General features: G+C 61.3%; 1 protein-coding gene across 7 annotated transcripts in view; it reads left to right on the forward strand.

Annotated features, from left to right (window-relative positions):
* Window positions 1-18,244, forward strand: part of ATP2B4 (ATPase plasma membrane Ca2+ transporting 4) — a 42,915-nt gene that overhangs the window by 19,172 nt on the left and 5,499 nt on the right. For 3 of the 7 annotated variants that reach the window (XM_035346942.1, XM_035346940.1, XM_035346941.1), the window contains exons 4-20: window positions 460-717; window positions 1,378-1,503; window positions 1,947-2,072; window positions 3,527-3,562; window positions 5,106-5,267; window positions 5,364-5,578; window positions 5,678-5,920; window positions 6,042-6,283; window positions 6,618-6,852; window positions 7,864-8,043; window positions 8,156-8,243; window positions 8,386-8,492; window positions 9,435-9,626; window positions 9,721-9,934; window positions 10,182-10,393; window positions 10,726-10,833; window positions 11,192-11,374. In XM_035346942.1, coding sequence (XP_035202833.1) covers window positions 460-717; window positions 1,378-1,503; window positions 1,947-2,072; window positions 3,527-3,562; window positions 5,106-5,267; window positions 5,364-5,578; window positions 5,678-5,920; window positions 6,042-6,283; window positions 6,618-6,852; window positions 7,864-8,043; window positions 8,156-8,243; window positions 8,386-8,492; window positions 9,435-9,626; window positions 9,721-9,934; window positions 10,182-10,393; window positions 10,726-10,833; window positions 11,192-11,374 — 2,927 coding nt within the window. Of the gene's footprint in view, window positions 1-459; window positions 718-1,377; window positions 1,504-1,946; window positions 2,073-3,526; window positions 3,563-5,105; window positions 5,268-5,363; window positions 5,579-5,677; window positions 5,921-6,041; window positions 6,284-6,617; window positions 6,853-7,863; window positions 8,044-8,155; window positions 8,244-8,385; window positions 8,493-9,434; window positions 9,627-9,720; window positions 9,935-10,181; window positions 10,394-10,725; window positions 10,834-11,191; window positions 11,375-13,567; window positions 13,761-18,244 lie in introns of all 7 variants that reach the window. The other 4 variants (XM_035346946.1, XM_035346944.1, XM_035346945.1 and 1 more) reach the window with 4 other exon arrangements.

Consider the following 18,244-nt stretch of genomic DNA (forward strand, 5'->3'; position numbering starts at 1 on the left):
GGATGCTCAGGGGGCACGGGGTCTGTATGGTCTGGTGGCTTCCCAAATCCCACGTGGCTGCTTCTTTGGTTTGGGACAAGGTGTCCCTTGGTAGCACCCCCAAACCTGGCAGTGTTCTTCCCAGCCACGATGTCCCGTGTGAGTGATCCCAGGATCATTAAGGTTGGAAAATACCTCCAACATCACCTGCTCCAGCCATCCCCTATCACCAATGTCACCACTGAACCACATCCCCAAGCACCACGTCCACCCTCTCCTCGAACACCCCCAGGGACGGTGACTCCACCACCTCCCTGGGCAACCCCTCCCAAGGCCTGACCACTCTTTCTGAGGAGAAATGTCTCCTCATTCCCAACCTGAACCCCAGGGAGCACCCCGGCTGTGCTCTGTGTGTGTTTCTCGGGAGACACCGAGCATCCCGGTGCACAAACAGGGTTTTTTTTTTCCCCCCACGTGCAGTGTGCGGGCAGTCCTCGGGCGGCGTGGAGGACGAGGGTGAGTCGCAGGCCGGCTGGATCGAGGGGGCGGCCATCTTGTTCTCGGTCATCATCGTGGTGCTGGTGACCGCCTTCAACGACTGGAGCAAAGAGAAGCAATTCCGGGGCCTCCAGAGCCGCATCGAGCAGGAGCAGAAGTTCACGGTCATCCGCAAGGGGCAGGTGATTCAGATCCCCGTGGCCGAGATCGTGGTGGGAGACATCGCGCAGATCAAATACGGTGAGTTTGGGGCGCGGGCAGCCCGGTTGTTCCTCTCAGATGATGGGAGATGCTCCCATTTGGGTCATGGGGCTCTGCTCACCACTCACCAGCCCACAGCAGGGACTTGTTTGGGACCAGCAGGTTGCTGAAACAACTCACAGCCATGTCCTTGTTGGTGAGCATCTCCCCAGCGCGGCGTCTTCGGGAAGACCTAAATGTTGTAGCCCTCGGGCTAGATGAGGTCCTGCTCCTGGCTTTCACCGAGGGCTACGCTCATTCCCTGCAGCTCCCATCAGGAATGAGTTTTTTTTTTTTTTTTTTTTCCCCTGTATGGGGTTTATTTTCACGTAGAGCTTTTTCCTACCTCTGCAGGTGGGTGTTTTTGTAACAGTTTGGGTGTATTGAGGCTTTGGGAAGGTGTGGTTTTGATTCCATAGAACCAAATACAGGGAAGCACCATCTGATGGAAAGACCTCAAAACTAATTCTCTTCACATCAGCAAAGATTTTAGAGCTATTAAATATCACTCTTGAATATCCCACTTTTGCTTCTAAGCTTGGTCTGAGACTGAATTTTGAGTCCTTTTGCTAACACCCAAATCCTCCTGGGACACAGCAGGACAGGGTGGGCTGTGGCAGGCCGGGCTGGGACCGACCCCTGTCTTTGCTCCTCTCCTAGGTGACCTCTTGCCATCAGACGGGATCCTGATCCAAGGGAATGACCTGAAAATAGATGAGAGCTCGCTGACCGGGGAGTCCGACCAGGTCAAGAAGTCTCTCGATAAAGACCCCATGCTGCTGTCAGGTGAGGCTTCTGGGCAGAAAACACAACTTGTGTTGGCACCAGAGCAAAAAGCCTGAGGTTTTGGCGTGGTTTGAAGTCCCAAACCTGTTGGCATCTCATTGTGAATTGCTGAATTGATTGGGACGGGATCCTGACCATCTCTTTGGCAACCTTTGGCTGCTGGGTTGTGGCTCCCGGAGGAGCTCCTGTACCATGAGAGACTTGGGAACGGCAGCGGCACCTTTCCAGTATCCCCATTTGGGCAGACCCCGTGTCCCAAGCGCCCCCGTGCTTGCCGTTGGGGCCAGCAGCCCAGGGGGAGGTGTCCCGGGGAAGAAACCCCAGCTGATGTGGGGTTGGCTTTGTGCTGTTGTGGGGAGGGGGCTGCTGTCTGGTCTCGCTGTTTTGGGGGTGCTGGAGCCCCGTGCTGGTGTCCTGCCTCACCGCGCCTCCCTGCGTGCCAGGTACCCACGTGATGGAGGGCTCCGGGCGGATGGTGGTGACTGCCGTGGGGATCAACTCCCAGACAGGAATCATCTTCACTCTCTTGGGGGCGGGAGAAGGAGATGAGGAGAAGAAGGTGAAGAAAGGTAAGGAGATCACCAAACCCACTTCCTCCCTCCTATTGCCCGTCTCCCTCCCCTGGGGAGCATCCACCAGTGCGCAACACGCCAGTGAAGGGCCACGGTTAGCGCCTGTGACCCAGGCAGTACGGCGAGCTGTCGTGGCAGCGTGGGACGTGCTGTGAGGGGAAAGCCCCTCGTGCACCCAGACCTCGGCTCTCCGGCTCTTTTCGGTCACGGCTCCAGCTCTCTTCTCCTGCTGGCTACAGCCTGTGGTTGGAGGGTGGGGGGGGGTCACGGGGAAAGGCGGCTCCCAGGGCTGCCCCGCAGAGGCACGGTGCTCGTTGCCCACCCTGTGGTGGGAAGCTGAGTGCCCGCAGGGTGTCAGCAGCCTGTCCAGAGCCTTGGAAACTCGGCTGAAGATCTCTGCTGAGCTCCCTGTGCAGGGGATGGAAGCACAGGGCGAGGAGGGGTTCGCGCCCTGCTGGGTGGAGGAGAGGAGAGCAGCCGGGCGGGCTGAGCTGTTCCCAATCATGCTGGGACTCGAACGCTTTCCTGCTCTCACGTCTCGCTGCTCAGTGCCAGCCCTCCTCAGCCACAAAGGCTTCAAAGCCAGCGTTGGTGTGAGTTGGGCTGGGGAAGCTGGGGTTCAGCCCAGCGCGGAGGTGGGAGCGTGGGGAGCAGCTGCTGGCGGAGCTGAGCAGCAGCTTGGCAGGGGCCCAGGCACGGTGCTTGGGGTTTTCCTTGTCCCTAGGCTTTGTCACTCAGCCCTACAGCAAACCCAGCTCTGTGCCCTGTGCTGGGGCCTTGCAGCCCTCGATTTGGGAGCAAAATTGAGGGAGAGCTTCACTGTGGTACTTGGGGGAGAGGAGAAACCAGGTGTGATGTATAAATCCCTTTATCACACGCTGCTTGTATAGATTACAGAAGCCTCGTGCTTCTGGTGCTGTGGAGGCACACAGGGGACCCCGGTATGGGGACCGTGCCCACCACAGATTTAGTGCTGCCCATTGCGGGGGGGGCAAGTCTGTGTGTCCTCGTTGGATCTGGTGGCAGCAGGGGGGCCAGAGCGCTCAGCACGTGCTGGGCGCTGTGGCAGCAGGGGGGCCAGAGCGCTCAGCACGTGCTGGGCGCTGATCGAGCTCTGCTTGTGGCTTCTGCCCAAAGGCCTGAGACACCCCAGCACCCTGTGGGGTGCTGGTGGCGGTTGTAGGGGATGCTTTACATATGGGGATGGGGTGCTGGGGGAGCCAGGGAGCTCCAGACCTTCCTCGTGCTGGGGGGGCAGGATGGCCTCCAGCGAGGCGAGCTGGCTGGGGTCCCACACTTGGCACCCGAGGGCGATGGCAGCAGTGCTGAGCCCTGTGCACGGATGCTGCCGGAGCAGCGTGCGGCCCCTTGGAGCGGGGCTGGCCCATCCCATCCCCCCGCTGGTCGCAGCTCCGTGTGCTCAGCCCTGCACCCTTTCTCTCTTTGAACAGGTAAAAAAACCGGAGCCCCTGAAAATCGCAACAAAGGTAACCAGCCTCTCCATCCTTTGAACCAGCACCACACTAACTACTGAGCATTCCTCCTTCCTTCCTTCCTTCCTTCCTTCTTCTCATGAGTCTGTGCTCTTTGCTGCTCCGGCGGGACTCTCGCCTCGTTGTCCTGGGAGAGGGTGCAACGGTCCTGCGGCTCCGGCACGGCCTCGCGGCGCTGGGCGCAGCGGGGACAATACTGGCTGGCTTCCCTGTGGCCACCTTGCTCTGCTTGGGGCACTAAGTCTTTGTGCAGGGAGGACGGGGCTCTTCCCGACAGCCCGGATCATTGGCAGAGCATCCGTGTCTGCGTTAGCGTGACCTGGTGGCTCTGAACCTTCGTGCCCCCCAGGAGCTGCCCCGCTGCGGGCTTTGTGGTTGGGCACGGCTGGGGGAAGAGACGCGGGCTCATCGCGTCCTCCCGGGATAAGCCACCCGTGGGACCCGGCCCGCGGGACGGTTGCACCCTCTCCTCCCATGGCCTCGACTCCGTGAGCGTCTCTCGCCAGTGTTTCTCACCCTGTTCTTTGCAGGCTGTGGAGGAAGCCCATTTCTGCACCTCTCTCTCCACCTCTTTCTCTCTCTTTCTCTCTCTCCTCTCAGCAGTTTGAGTTGCCCTCCTTCCCGTCAGACTGTGTCCGGGTGCTTGTTCTGTCCGTGTCGGGGGCTGGTGTGAGGAGGTGGCAGACACGGGGCAGCTCGGGGCTGTCCCTGACCATCGAGGGGGCCCCCTGACACCTGGGGGGCCCCCGCTGCTCCCCCAGCCCCAGCAGCCTCTCGGGGGGGTCGCATCCTCTTCTCTTCCCATCCTGCTCCACAACTCCCAGCTGGACGGGGTCTCCAGACCCTCAGCTAGGAGGGAGTTGGGCTGAGCTGTACCAGCTGTTTTGGGTCCTAAAACCATGGTCCGAAAACCATGACAGATGGCTCAGGGCTGGGGAACGGGAGCTGGCTCACTCCTCTTCAAACTCCATCTGACCGCCTAACCGTCCCTTTCCATCTCACCCCTCCAGCTCCCCTGGGAAAGGATTCCTGCTGAGCCCCCAGAGGGTGTTAAAAAGGCCTTAAGGCACCGAAGAGGGGCGCAGAGCAGAGGGAAGCCCCTTCCCAAGCTTGTCCCTGCTAGGACGAGGTCCGCCGGGGCACCAGAGCCGCTTTGGGGCCAGCCCAACGTGCTCCCCGTGTGCTGCAGGGCGCAAAGCAGCCCGTGGAGGGGTTGGAGACCTCCTGGCCAAGGGGTCTCATCCATCACCACCACGAGGAATGGTCCTGCGTGGCCCCCGGGCACCATCAGCTCCAAGGACCCTTCATCCGTGGGGCTGGGGCAAGGGGCAGATGGCACAGACTGAGCGACAGGGAGGCGACAGGGCCCCGGGCCGCGAGGTTTCCATGTGCTCGGATGTGTGTGTCGTAGGGAATGGTTTTGTGCTCTGGGTTTTCTCTCTCTCTCCCACCACCATCTTTCTCAGTGGTGTCCTGCAGGTCTTCCCGGTCTCTCTCCTACTCACACGTGGTGTCTTATTTTGCCCTGGGGCTGTAGCTAAAACTCAGGATGGTGTGGCCTTAGAGATCCAACCCCTGAAGAGCCAGGAAGGGGTGGAAAATGAGGAGAAGGAGAAGAAGAAGGTGAAGGTGCCCAAGAAGGAGAAGTCTGTGCTGCAAGGGAAGCTGACGCGCCTGGCGGTCCAGATTGGGAAGGCAGGTGAGCGGCTCTCCCTGGAAACGTTGGGGGTGAGAAGGGGCTGTCCCCTGCCTCCCCTGCGTCCCCTCACCTCCTGCTCTGCCCCTTTTCCCCCAGGGCTGATCATGTCGGCCATCACGGTCATCATCTTGGTGCTGTACTTTGTCATCGACACCTTCGGGGTGCAGGGCCGGCCCTGGCTGGCAGAGTGCACCCCCATTTACATCCAGTACTTCGTCAAGTTCTTCATCATCGGCGTCACCGTGTTGGTGGTGGCCGTGCCCGAGGGGCTCCCGCTGGCTGTCACCATCTCCTTGGCCTACTCCGTGAAGGTGAGGCCGGTGGGGGCGCTGGAGGGGGGATGTAGAGGGCTTTATGGGGGAAATTTGGGCTTCTGGCTCTAACCTCGCTGGCTGCGCTGCCTGCTGCAGAAAATGATGAAGGACAACAACCTGGTGAGACATCTCGACGCGTGCGAGACCATGGGGAACGCCACCGCCATCTGCTCGGACAAGACGGGCACGCTCACCATGAACCGCATGACCGTGGTGCAGGCCTACGTGGGGGACACCCACTACCGCCAGATCCCCGACCCCGAAGCCATCCTGCCCAAGATCCTGGACCTCATCGTCAACGGTGTCGCCATCAACTCTGCCTACACATCCAAGATCCTGGTGAGCAGGCTGTTGGAGAGCCGAAGCCTTGACTTCCCAGCACCGTTGGCCATCCCTACAGCTCCCATCCTGCCATAGCCAGGTTTGACGTTGTGTTTTCTTTTCCTCTTTTCCTCTCCAGCCACCAGAGAAGGAAGGGGGGCTACCCCGGCAAGTGGGGAACAAGACGGAGTGCGCCCTGCTGGGTTTCGTGCTGGACCTGAAGCAGGATTACCAGGCGGTGCGCAACGAGGTGCCGGAGGAGAAGCTCTACAAGGTCTACACCTTCAACTCGGTGCGCAAGTCCATGAGCACGGTGCTGAAGAACGGCAACGGCGGCTTCCGCATGTACAGCAAGGGAGCCTCCGAGATCATCCTCCGCAAGTAACTGTCCCCTCCTTGCTCTCCGGGTCCTCTCCCCGTCCCGCCAGCCCCGGGGGCTTCGGGCTTTCAATGTGCTGTGGAGATGTTGGGGGGGGGCTGAGGGTGAAGGGGGTGCCCAGCCCTTGTGGAGCGGGGAGGAAGGGGCTGAGCATCAGGAGGTGAAATGTTGGCTCTTGGTAGCGTGGTTTTGGTAAAGCTGTAGGCAGCCCTGGGTCAGGGGGATGCGCCCATCTTACAGGCAGGCAAACTGAGTGTCAGGGAGTGGATCGCCGAGCAGGCAGCGTGCCTCTGCCACTGCACATCTCCCTCACCCTCCTGTCCCGGTCCCATGTAGGTGCACCAAGATCCTGGACAAGAACGGTGACCCCCGGGTGTTCAAGACGAAGGACCGGGATGAGATGGTGAAGAAGGTGATCGAGCCCATGGCGTGCCACGGGCTGCGGACCATCTGCCTGGCCTTCCGCGACTTCCCCGCCGACGCCGAGCCCGACTGGGACAGTGAGAACGAGATCCTGTCCGACCTGACCTGCATCGCCGTGGTCGGGATAGAGGACCCCGTGCGGCCAGAGGTACCAAAGCCCCCGTGCTGTCCTTCTCCCAGCCCTGTTCCCATGCCAGGAGACCTTTTCCATGTCCCTCAGGGTCGTGAATCCCATTGGGAAGCACGAGCATCTGCTGCACATCCATCCCTGAATTGCACCAGGATGCTGTGTGCTGCCATTTCCCTCCCATACCCGGACAGAAGGACCTGGTGGCATCCTGCTTCCCCTCAAACCTCGCTCCTGTACTGGTGCAGGGATCTGTGCACAAGCCCGACTCCTTCCCTGTGCAGTCCTAAGGTGCACGGAGATGCCAGGCAGGAGTGACGAGGGTGTTGGAGAGGGCAGGACTGATCTCGTCAATTTTCCTCCCTCCTTGCAGCTCGCTGCCCCCATCCACCACGGGGGTGCCGGGCAGGCAGCGGGCCTAATGCAATAAGTCCTCCGCTACCTGCCTCTTGATTACATTTTGGAGCTTGGCCCCACGCTCCTGCCTTGCTTGCATCTTTCCTTATTAGATGTTCAAGTATCTGGGGCTGGGAATTGCATTACAGATGCCCCGTCTGCGCCGGCTCTGGAGGCTGTGATTCGATTTGCTAATTCCTCACTAATGTCCTCTTCCCCCACCGCTCCGTAATAAATAAACCCAGTAGGGCAGCAACGTGCCGCCGGAGCCGTGCGGGGTTGTGGGGAGGGGGAATGCCCCCGTTTTGATGGATTGCCTTGGCACCCGGCTCCGCAGCGTGACGGGGAGGGGGCAATGAGGTTACCCTCCCTGGGGAGCTGCTCTGCGGGATGCTCTGGTCCCTGGGGGCTTCTCCGTTCCCCCAGGGATAAATGGCTCAGCTGGTTTTTTTTTGGGGGGGAGCTTTAGGTTCAGCAGCTGGTCCTCAGGCTGAGCACCCAGCTGTGGTTACAGCTCATGGCTGCACTGAGACCCTGCCTGGATCCATTTGGGGATGGGGGACACTTGGGGAGGGTGGCAGAGGAGCCGCGTGGCCCTGCCCTGCCCGCCCACCCGCTGCCTGTGCTTGTCCCCAGGTGCCCGATGCCATCCTGAAGTGCCAGCGCGCGGGCATCACCGTCCGCATGGTGACGGGGGACAACATCAACACCGCCCGCGCCATCGCCACCAAGTGTGGCATCCTGCTGCCGGGGGAGGACTTCTTGTGCCTGGAGGGGAAGGAGTTCAACCGGCTCATCCGCAACGAGAAGGGCGAGGTGGGGTCCTCGGGGAGCCTCGAAGCGAGGGGTTTTGGGGTTTGTGCTCTCTGGTGGGGCAGAAAAGGGGGCTGGGGGGCCCTGCCCTGCTCACATCCGCTGTGTCCTGCAGGTGGAACAGGAGCAGCTGGACAAGATCTGGCCCAAGCTGCGCGTGCTGGCCCGCTCCTCCCCGACGGATAAGCACACGCTTGTCAAAGGTGGGTACGTGGCAGCCCCCTGCGGCTGCCTCCCCTCCCCAAAGCCTCTCAGTCCGCCCTGCCCGGGTGCTTTTGCAGCGTAACCTGTGCTGGAGGCTGCCCTCGGAGCTGACTTTCTCCGCGCTGCTTGTCCCCGACGCAGGAATCATCGACAGCACCGTTGGTGACCAGAGGCAGGTGGTGGCCGTCACCGGGGATGGGACCAACGATGGCCCGGCGCTGAAGAAAGCCGACGTTGGGTTTGCCATGGTAGGGACGGCAGTGGGATCGCCACGGGGTGCTCCCTGCTTCGGGGTTGGCTTTGCTTTCTGGGGACAGAAGCTGATGACCCACTCGGTTTTTCTGAACTCTTGAATCGTCCGTGGAGTGACGAAGCTCTTCCAAATCTTCCTTGGGGGCTTAGAAAGGAAGGAGAAACCCTCTCTGGAGGTTTGATCAAATTCTCAGGATCTTTCTAGGACTGTTAGCAAATGATTGATGGAAAACAATCCTCCAGTAGCCTGGCTTCTCTGCCCCATTTAGGGGATGGTGTCAAGCTGAAGGTGACACATGGAGCACTAGGGTCCTGCCCCCAGTGGCCAAGGGTGCTGAGCTGGGAGGTCCAGCAGCGCCCTGGAGCTCGCTGTGACTCCATGCAGCTTCCCTTTGAAGCTCCTGCCCCCCACAAGCAGGGGGGTTCCTATCTCGGGCAGGTTTTGTGAACCTTTAGGAAGCTTCTGGGGGAATTGGCCAGGAGACAGGCTCCTTGCAGGGTGTGCGCAGTGCCGAGCGAGCACCTCTCTGTCCAGGCGGTGAGAAATGCAGCGAGCCCAGCTCCTACAGAGCAAATCTCACCGTGCTGAGACGCTGCAGTGACTTTTGGGGAGCTGTGGGGCCGCTGCTTTGCTGCAGCGTGGCCCGTCAGGAGCACTGACAGCTGAGGGTGACACGCTGCACTGAGCCAGAGCCCCGGTTTGGAGCTGAGCCGTGCCTGTCCTCGAAGGCTGAGCTGCTTGGGAGCCTCTGCGCTCGGTTTGCTGCACGGAGCAAGGACTGGGAGCAAAGGGCAGGGCTGGCATCAGCTCCTGGCTGCGGCGGGGTCTTCTCTCGGTGCTGTTTTTGGGGAAGAAGCAGCATCGTGGAGCCGGGCAGATGGAGAGTGCGGAGCTCGCGCCGTGCCTCATCCCTGCTGCTTCCTCCCCGGCCCTCAAGGGCATCGCAGGCACCGACGTGGCGAAGGAGGCTTCGGACATCATCCTGACGGACGACAACTTCACCAGCATCGTCAAGGCGGTGATGTGGGGCCGCAACGTCTACGACAGCATCTCCAAGTTCCTGCAGTTCCAGCTGACCGTCAACGTCGTGGCCGTCATCGTGGCTTTCACAGGCGCCTGCATCACGCAGGTACGGGGCTGCCGGGCTGGGCACGGGGAGCCAAATGGCCCGAAAATGGGGCAGGTTTGGTGGTGTGACGCATTTCTCCCTCGTCTCCCTGCAGGACTCCCCCCTGAAGGCCGTGCAGATGCTGTGGGTGAACCTGATCATGGACACCTTTGCCTCCTTAGCCCTGGCCACCGAGCCCCCCTCCGAGTCGCTGCTGCTCCGCAAGCCGTACGGCCGCAACAAGCCGCTCATCTCCCGCACCATGATGAAGAACATCCTGGGGCACGCCGTCTACCAGCTCACTATCATTTTCACGCTGCTTTTTGTGGGTGAGCTTCGAGACCCCAAGAAACTGGGGTGGGGATAAAAAGGGCAGGTGGCCACCAGACCCTCAGTGGTGTTGGGGACCCCACGATGCCCAACACGGAGCCGCTGGGATGGGAAGCAGGGGGGTGATGATGGAGGACTTAGGCTGAGACCTTGGGATCCTAACACTGGTGCGCAGCAGAGGTAAGGATCAGGATCTCATCTTCTTTCCCTTGCCCATCCCTACCCCAAAACCCTTCACCTGCTTAGGGGAGAAGCTGTTTGACATCGACAGCGGCCGCAACGCCCCGCTCCACTCGCCGCCCACCGAGCACTACACCATCGTCTTCAACACCTTCGTCATGATGCAGCTCTTCAACGAGATCAACGCGCGCAAGATCCACGGGGAGAGGAATGTCTTCGAGGCCATCTATCGCAACCCCATCTTCTGCACGGTGGTGCTGGGGACCTTTGCAGCCCAGGTGAGGCTGTGGGGTAGGATTTAAGGAAAGGGGAAGGACGGTGGGGCTGGGAGGACCCATGGGTGCTGCTGTCCCTCCCCATAGCCCTGTTCTTTCCCCTTATTCTTCTCCAGCAGCTTCTTAATGACACGGGGGGTCTAGAGCGTGTCGGGAGGTGCCAGGGCTGGAAGCACGCCTCTGGTGTCTTCGCTAGCGTAGATACGAGGTCCTTGCCCCGGTTGTCATCCCTGGGAAGGGCATATGTGGGGTTCTGGGGGATGTTTTCTTCCCGTGGCTGAGCGTTGCAGCCCTCTGAGCTCCCGGGGTGTGACTTGTTCCCTCCTGTGCCGCAGATCATCATTGTGGAGTTCGGTGGGAAGCCCTTCAGCTGCTCTGGGCTCACCCTGAGCCAGTGGTTCTGGTGTATTTTTATCGGAGTGGGAGAGCTCCTCTGGGGCCAGGTAAGAGCCAGCCTACATAAAAACCAATCCGCCCTGGTCCTCTGTGCCTGGACGGGATCCCAGCCCAGCCTGCCTTTCCTTTCCCTCTGCCTCACCACCCTGCTTCCCCCCAGCATTTATTCAGTGCTGGGGCAGGAGGTGATGCTCCATCCTAAAACCACACCAGCAGAGAGGAGGAGGAGGAGAAGACTCCTCGTTCCCACCCTGCTTGCCCTGGGGGTGCTTCCAGGGCTGGCGTCTCTGGGCTGAGCCCTGGCAGCTCGCTGCAGGGCTGCTCCCCAGGGGAATGCTGCTGGCTGGGGGCTCCGTGCTGCCCCGGCCCGCAGGCTGAGCCCTGCTCCCCCTGCCTCCCCCCCAGCTGATCTGCACCGTCCCGACCAGCCACCTGAAGTTCCTGAAGGAAGCCGGCCACGGCATCACCAAGGAGGAGATCCCAGAGGAGGAGCTGCCCGAGGACGTGGATGAGATCGACCACGCGGAGATGGAGCTGCGGAGGGGGCAGATCCTGTGGTTCAGGGGTCTCAACAGGATACAGACGCAGGTACTGTGGGGCGGGGGCTCCTGGGGGGCTTTCTTCTCTCTCTTTCTCTCTTTCTCTTTCTTTCTCTCCAGGGGCTCCCTCTGGAAAGAGGCGACGGCTGCTGCTCGGAGGATGCCATCGCCTCCTGGGCTAGACTTCTCCCACCACCTGTGCCTTTCGGGGTCTGCCCCGGTTTTTGGGAAACCGGGACGGCCTGGCCTGCTGGGATGGCTTGGGGTAGGGGGAGGAACGGGGCCGTTCTGACGCAGATGGGGGCGTCCTGCTGCCCGCGGGCACCTCGCTCAGCAGCGAGTCAGTGCTGGAGCTGCATGCGGTGCCCACTGGGGATCGACCCCATGGGGCTGCATCGTGGGGCACCCAGCTCCTGCCTGCCCCGCTCCAGGGGCTTGCAGCGGGGCCGACTCCTGCTCTGGCTCGATGTGAGCTCTCCTTGGGCTTGGGCAGAGCCCGAGCTGCCTGGGGAAGGCTTGCTCCCCGTGCCAGGAGGCTGCCGGTGCTCTCGAGAGCCAGCCGTCATCTCTGAGCTCCTCCAAGTCTTGGGGCTCAGCGAGCAGCCACCAAGCCTGGCACCCTCGGTTCTCCCGGCCGTGCTGGGTGCTGCCAGCTTCCCAGCAGAGCCCCCTGCTGTGAGCAAGCATCGCCTCCCTCTGCCCGCGGGGGCTCTTGCCGTCCCTCCCTGCCAGCTCCCCTGGCTCCTTGCATGGTGCTCTCAGCCCTGCAGCAGAGGCAGGGAGGAGGATTGGTTAAGATGGCTTTTACACCAGCTGTTTTTTTTTCTCCCCAAAGGGCTTTTTTTTTTTTTCCCACCCGGATGGTTGGCTGCTCGGGGCAGGGAGAGCTCCTGTTTTTCCCCCCTCGAGGCCTGGGGCAGAGCTGCCCCATGGCACCAAGCTGTAGGTCCCATCTCTGCGGGCACGCGGAGCTGCATCGCCCTTCGTTCCCTTTCCTCCAGCCCTAAAACAACTCGGGCCAGCCAAAATGCCCCAGGCACGGGGACCGGAGCTAGTTTGTGCTGTGTTGGCTTCTCCTTTTGGGAGGCATCACCTTGAGGATCTCGAGGTGAGGGGCAGTGCTGGTGGGGGCTGAGCTGCCTGCTCCCCCCCGGCTGGTTCCCCTGGGAGCTGCAGGCTTTGGGAGGCAATCCAGGTGTCCTGGTAGGTACGAACGTGGACCCGCAGGCTCTGGGGTCTCCCTCCTGTAGCCTGTGGCAGACCTGTGCTCCAACGAGCTTTTGTTATTAGAACATGGAAAAGAAAAAATGCTCCTGGACGTTGCAGCTGCTGGCAAGTCCCGGGGGCTGCTTCAGCATCTCTCTTCTGGCCGTGGTGCCCTGCGTGCTGAGCAGAGCAGCAGCAGGTTGAACCTGAGCGTCATGCGGGCTTGTGCCCCGGTCAGCGAGCCTGAAGGAGAAGTGCGAGGCCGTTCCTCGCAGCCAGCCGGGTGTGCCGGGGCCAAGCACCCCGCTGGGGATGGAGGTCGGGCTGGGCAAGGAGCAAAGCAGGACACGAAGCGTCTCCGGGGTGAATTAGCCTGGCCCTTCCCCTGGGGAGCAGCGAGGAGCTGCGGGGCTGGGGACAGCCCTGGGGGGAAGAGTTTGGGATGGCACCGACCCAGCTGCCCTGGAGGGTGCCCGCAGCCCCCCTGGGGGTGCTGCCTCGCTGCTTCCCTACCTGCTACCCCCCCTGAGCCCTCAGCAGCCCGGACTGGGAAGCTGCGATGCCTTCAGGCACGGCCCCAGCACTGGGTGCCCACTGCGGCCCCGTGGGGCTGAGGGACCCCAAATGCTCTCCCAGTGCAGTTTCCAGCCCGCCGGCTGCCAGCTCCCACTTCTGCCTGCCCTCTACCTCTCTCTGCTCCTCCTGCAGACTGTCGGGGTAACCCGGGGCACTCCCCCCCCCCACCGCACCTCTCTCGGTGGTGGGACAAACCCCTTACTTCTGGGGATGAACCCCGCACCTCTCGCACCTGCCGGGGCTGGAGCCCACCTCCCCTCTGCTCCCGGCCACCCACCGAACCCCTGCGGGTTTGCGGGAGCGCGGGCGGGGGGCTCTCCTCCTTCCTTCCCCCCCTCTCCATCCCTCCTTCCTTCCTTCCTTTCCCTGTGTGCCTGCCCGAACCCCGCTCCCTCTGTCCCCGACCCCTCTCCCTGTCTCTGCCCGGGGCGACGCTATCTCACTCTCTGATTCTTTGCAGATGGACGTAGTTTACACATTCCAGACCGGCGCCTCCTCTTTGCAGGGAGCCCTCAGGAGACAGCCTTCCATCGTGAGCCAGCACCACGATGTAAAAAATGTTTCTAGCCCAACCCATGTAGCTCTTTCCTCCGTCAATTCCACTCCCACCACTTCTGCTGTTGCTGCTGCTGCTGCATCTCCTCCTGCGGGCAGTGAGTGATAGTCTATTACAATGCATGACTTCTAATAACCACAGCGAGCACCTGCACAGCCTCCCCCAGCCTGTTCTCTCTCCCTCTGACCCTTGACTGACGCGCTGATCTCTAAAGTGAAGGATGGGGCGGGAGATCCTTGAAAAACCAAATTTCAATTTCTTTACGCCGTTGCACCTCGAGCCGATGGCGCTTTCAGGTTCGTCCCCACCCCATTCCTCGTTGCTTCCTTCTCTTTCACCTCTTCTCCTCCTTTGCAGGATTTGACCTATGGGTCCGCCCTCCTGAGGGGGGTGAATTCGGGGGGGCGTTCTTGTTGAAAGACCCGTGCCTTTCTCAGCAGCTCAGAGCCTTGCTGTGAGAAGGGAGCGCTGCGGCCCCAGGAGGCTGGCGGAGAAGTTGCTTTACCGAAACCCTAAATCCGTTTAGAGAGCAAAGCAACCTCTCGGACCCTTCCCACAGCAGTCAGCACGCTACTGAGGGCCGGCTGGGCTGTGGCCGGGGGCCGCCTGCATGTTCTCTGCCTTTTTTGCACGAGTACAAGGAGAGGTTTGATGGCTGCTGCCGTGATCGGGGGGGCTCGGCGGTGCGCGAGCAGCCGGTCGCTGCGGCTCAGCCACAGCTGAGCCCCCCGGATCGGAGCTGGCTTGGAAGCGAGCAGTCCCTGCGTGCCGTGGGTTAACCTGCATGCTGTTTGGGACAAGGCTGAGGTCCCCGTGCCGAGGCCGGGGTCCCGCTGCGCACCATGGGCACCCCCAGAGCCCTGCCTCGAGGCCGGAGCAAGCCCCGGGCAGGACGGCGCTGGAGCGCACGTGCCGCAGCCGCGTAAATGTCAGCGCTGCCGTGGCAGGGAGCACACCAAAGCGTGGCACGGCTCTGCGGGGACACCCCGGGGGGCTCTGTTTGTCCCCCGGTGTCCCCAGAGCGTCGCTGCCCCGTGCAGCAGCTCAGCGGGGCCCGGCTGACCGCTCCGTTTTGCACCCCGTGACTTCCTGCATGCAAACGGAGACAGAAAACGTGGCTGGGCCCAGCGGGATCCCGCGGCCAGCCGTGGGTTCCCAGCCCCAAGCCCAGCCCTGCGATGCGGTGCCCTCTGTTTGATGTGAGCAGAGGTGGCCCACGAGCCAAGTTCTCTCCGCAGGGCTGTGCCAGGCTGTGAGTAGGTAGCGCGTCTTTCCCAGATAATTGGCTTTTTTTTTTATTGCACAGTCATTTTCCTCGTTCTCTTATTAAAGCAATACCCTCGGCGACTTTTTGAATAGCTCTCGGTCCCCGCTGTTTACGCAATTGTGGGAGAGGAGAGAGAATTTTTGGTAATTTTGTTTTCTCTCTGTTTAGCCACCACTGATGCCTGGGTTTTGTTTTGTTTAACCCCCGTGTTCCTGCGGCAGTGCAGCTGCCTTCTGTTCCCAACCGCATCTCCGCACCGCCGGGACTTTGATCGGCAGCAGACCCGTTAGCGGGGTCTCAGGGCAGGGGGCTTGGGCGGAGAAAACCCACGTGCAGATTTCTTTGCAGTCTGCGGATTGATGTTCCCCCCAGTTCTGCAGCAGGGGGATAGATAACCTGGATGGCACGTGTCCTTCCAGGCAACGACCGACCTTACCAAAGGCTAACCCAGGCTGCTGAGCCTTCCTCTGTTCTCTCTCTGGACTTTTCTCTCCGCCCTCTGCTGCTTTCCTTCCCTCGCTCTGCGCTCCTCTTCCCCCCATGCAGACTGACGGCGTCCCGCTGCCTCCCGCCTCGTTTCCAAGATGAGCTCTCCGGGGCTGGACCTTGGCAGCCCCGCGTGCGGAGCTGGGGGGGCATCGGAGGAGAGGGAAACCTCAGGAGTGACTCCAGGAGGCGGTCTGCGGAGCTAACCCCGTGCCTCTTTGGGACTTTTGGACCTGGTTTGAGGCAGTTGGGCCCAGCAAGCCCTGGGTCGGTGCTGGAGCTGATGCTGGCATCGTGCAGAGGACGTAATTCCACCTCCGTGTGGGCAGTGGCTTTAGCCCAGCTCTTTGCGGTGCTGGTGTGAAACGAGGATTTATGCCAAGCTCAGAGGTCACGTCAAGCTCCTTTGACAAGGGAACGGCTGAACCGATTTTGCATCGGTTGTTTGAGGGAGCTGCTCAAATCCGAGTATCTGGGGAAAGGTGGAGCAGACGCTGTTGGAGCAGCAGGCGGTGATGTGGTAGGCACGGTCTGGGCTCACCAGCGCTTGGAGTGGTGCGGGGAGGGCTTCTTGCAGGCTGCTCCTTGCTCTGCTGGAGCTTGTACCGGGCTCACCGCCTAGCTGTGGGGCTCTCCCCTTGTCCAGGCTGGCTGTGCGTGGTTTAGGTGGTTCTGCACGCTGCCTTTGAGCAGCCGGTGCTTCTGGCAGTTGTTGCAGTTGCTGTTCTTGGGATGCTGACGAAGTGACAGGTCCATCGGTCTCGGCACGAGGCGCTCTGTTCAGTGGTCTGCCTTGCCCTGTGCATTCACCCTAATTCCTGAATTTATCCAGGGTCTTGCTGCGGTCGCTAGTGCAGCAAGCAGCTCCGAATTCCCGTTCCCAGTCACGCAAACCTTCCCTTCCCACCGCCAGCCTGGTGCTCCAGCATCGGGGGGGTCCCCAGCCTGCGCTCATCTCCTCGGGGGTGTCTCACCCAGCTGGTGTGCGTGCTGGAGCTGGCTGGTTCATTTCCAGCAGGTGTGCTGCACCCCTGGGGACGCCGTGCTGCTGCCCAGCGTGGGGTGGCACCGCTGCTCTGACCCACAGCGGGTTTGGAAGGGCACCCCCATGGGAGGGCAGCCCCGGAGCATCCTGCAGGTAAACCCTCAGGGTTTCAGGCACGGTAGTCATCTCGGAGTAACTTCTCTGGCTTGCTTCTGTGGGTGCTGTTTGTGCTGAGACCAAAGATCCCCAGGAGGCTCTCGCTGGCTGTGCCACTTGGCGATTTCCCTCCTAGCATCGGACCGAGGCGACCGCTTAACCTCATCTCCCCGGACAAGGGGTGCATCTCTGTTCACCCACCAGATCTGCAGCCCATTCCCGAAGAAGTGGCAGCGCACACGTGTATTCCCAGCCTCATCAGCGTATGGGAGGATACTTGAATCATTCTCCTGGCAGCCCTGCGCTCTCTGCTCCCTCTGCTGCCGGCTGAGTGATGGGGAGGCTGCAGAGCTGCAGCGTGGGGATGCTGCGGAGAGCATCCCATCTATGCCATCTGTTTCTCTCCTGTTGGTGCCCGAGCTTCAGCCAACAGTGCCACCGTGAGAGCAGGCAGGGGACGCGGAGGTGGCCCCTGACTACCAGGGCTGCTTCTGTGGGGCAGGAGACGGACGGAGCAGGGCTGCTGCTGCGACGGGGAGGTGTCACCGACTTCAAGGCAGTTCCCTGGCGGCTGGGAGGGTGCCACGAGCCAGGAGGGTGCTGGTGTGAGCTGCTGCAGCAGGATGGGGACCTCTGGGGAGAGGCAGCAGGGAAGATCAGTGGAAGATGCAGCGGAGTGACCCAAGAGATGCTTTGGAGAGCGCTCTGTGCTGGGTAGCTCCCGGCTTTGCAGTAAAAGGCAAAGCTGGGCGATTTCACCAGGTCCTTCCAGGCTTGGAAGCCTTCAGCTCGGTTTGTCAGCTCGGCTTGGAAAGCCCGCAGATTGCAATGCTCTCGTTCAGTGATGCCTTTTGACATCTTGGAGTGACCGCAGCCCCCAGTCACCCGTGGGGGCTGGAGCACTTTTGTGCCCGCGTTGGTCGCCCCATGCATGCCAGTGCCCGCACGCCGCTGCCAGTGGGTGCTGGGGCACCCGCATCAGCCCTGTGAGCATCGCTGCCTTCTGCCCCCTCAGCACCCATCCAACCCAACGGCTGCGACCCAGCTGCAGAGGGAGGGCTGGAAGAGGTTTTTCAAGGCTGGGTTTCTGGAGGAGCAGCGGATCCAGCGGTGGCCTCCGTCCTGGCTGGTTTCCAGACCTCTCCCGGTGCTATGCAGGTGGCACGGCCGTAGGCTGCCTGCCCAACCTGGGCTCTGGATCTGCTTGCCGTGCCTCGAGCCTGGCTTTTGGCAGTGCTGACAGCTCCCCTGGCTACTCGTGGGAGCAGCGAGCGGTCCTAGCAAGGTTTGAGGTTGTTTTCCGTGCACAGCATCCACAAGAATAGCTGCCTTTGGGAACCGCCGGGTCCTCTCGGGCGCGTTGCTGCAGGGCAGGACGCAGAGCTCCAGCCCGGGATGCAGGTGGCAGCAGTGTGGGGAAGCTCGCGGGCATCTGGCTTCCTTCCTGCATGCTTGGCTGGGGCCCGTTCTGCTGCTCGTGGCACCCACTCGGACCTACTGCTGCACGTGGGCTTGAAAAGCCAGCGACGCCTTTTTAAAGCCCGTTCCTTTCTATAGGACTAAAAAGCGAAGCAAACAAACACGTTGCTCCCACGGTAGTTTGTTGCCTTGAAGCGAACCCACTCTTTGTCTAACCCACCTCTCTTTTGAGTCGTAGTTCCACTTTTTTTTTTGTCCTCGTTGATAC

The sequence above is a fragment of the Oxyura jamaicensis genome, chromosome 26 (genome assembly GCF_011077185.1).
Source record: "Oxyura jamaicensis isolate SHBP4307 breed ruddy duck chromosome 26, BPBGC_Ojam_1.0, whole genome shotgun sequence".
Taxonomy (NCBI): domain Eukaryota; kingdom Metazoa; phylum Chordata; class Aves; order Anseriformes; family Anatidae; genus Oxyura; species Oxyura jamaicensis.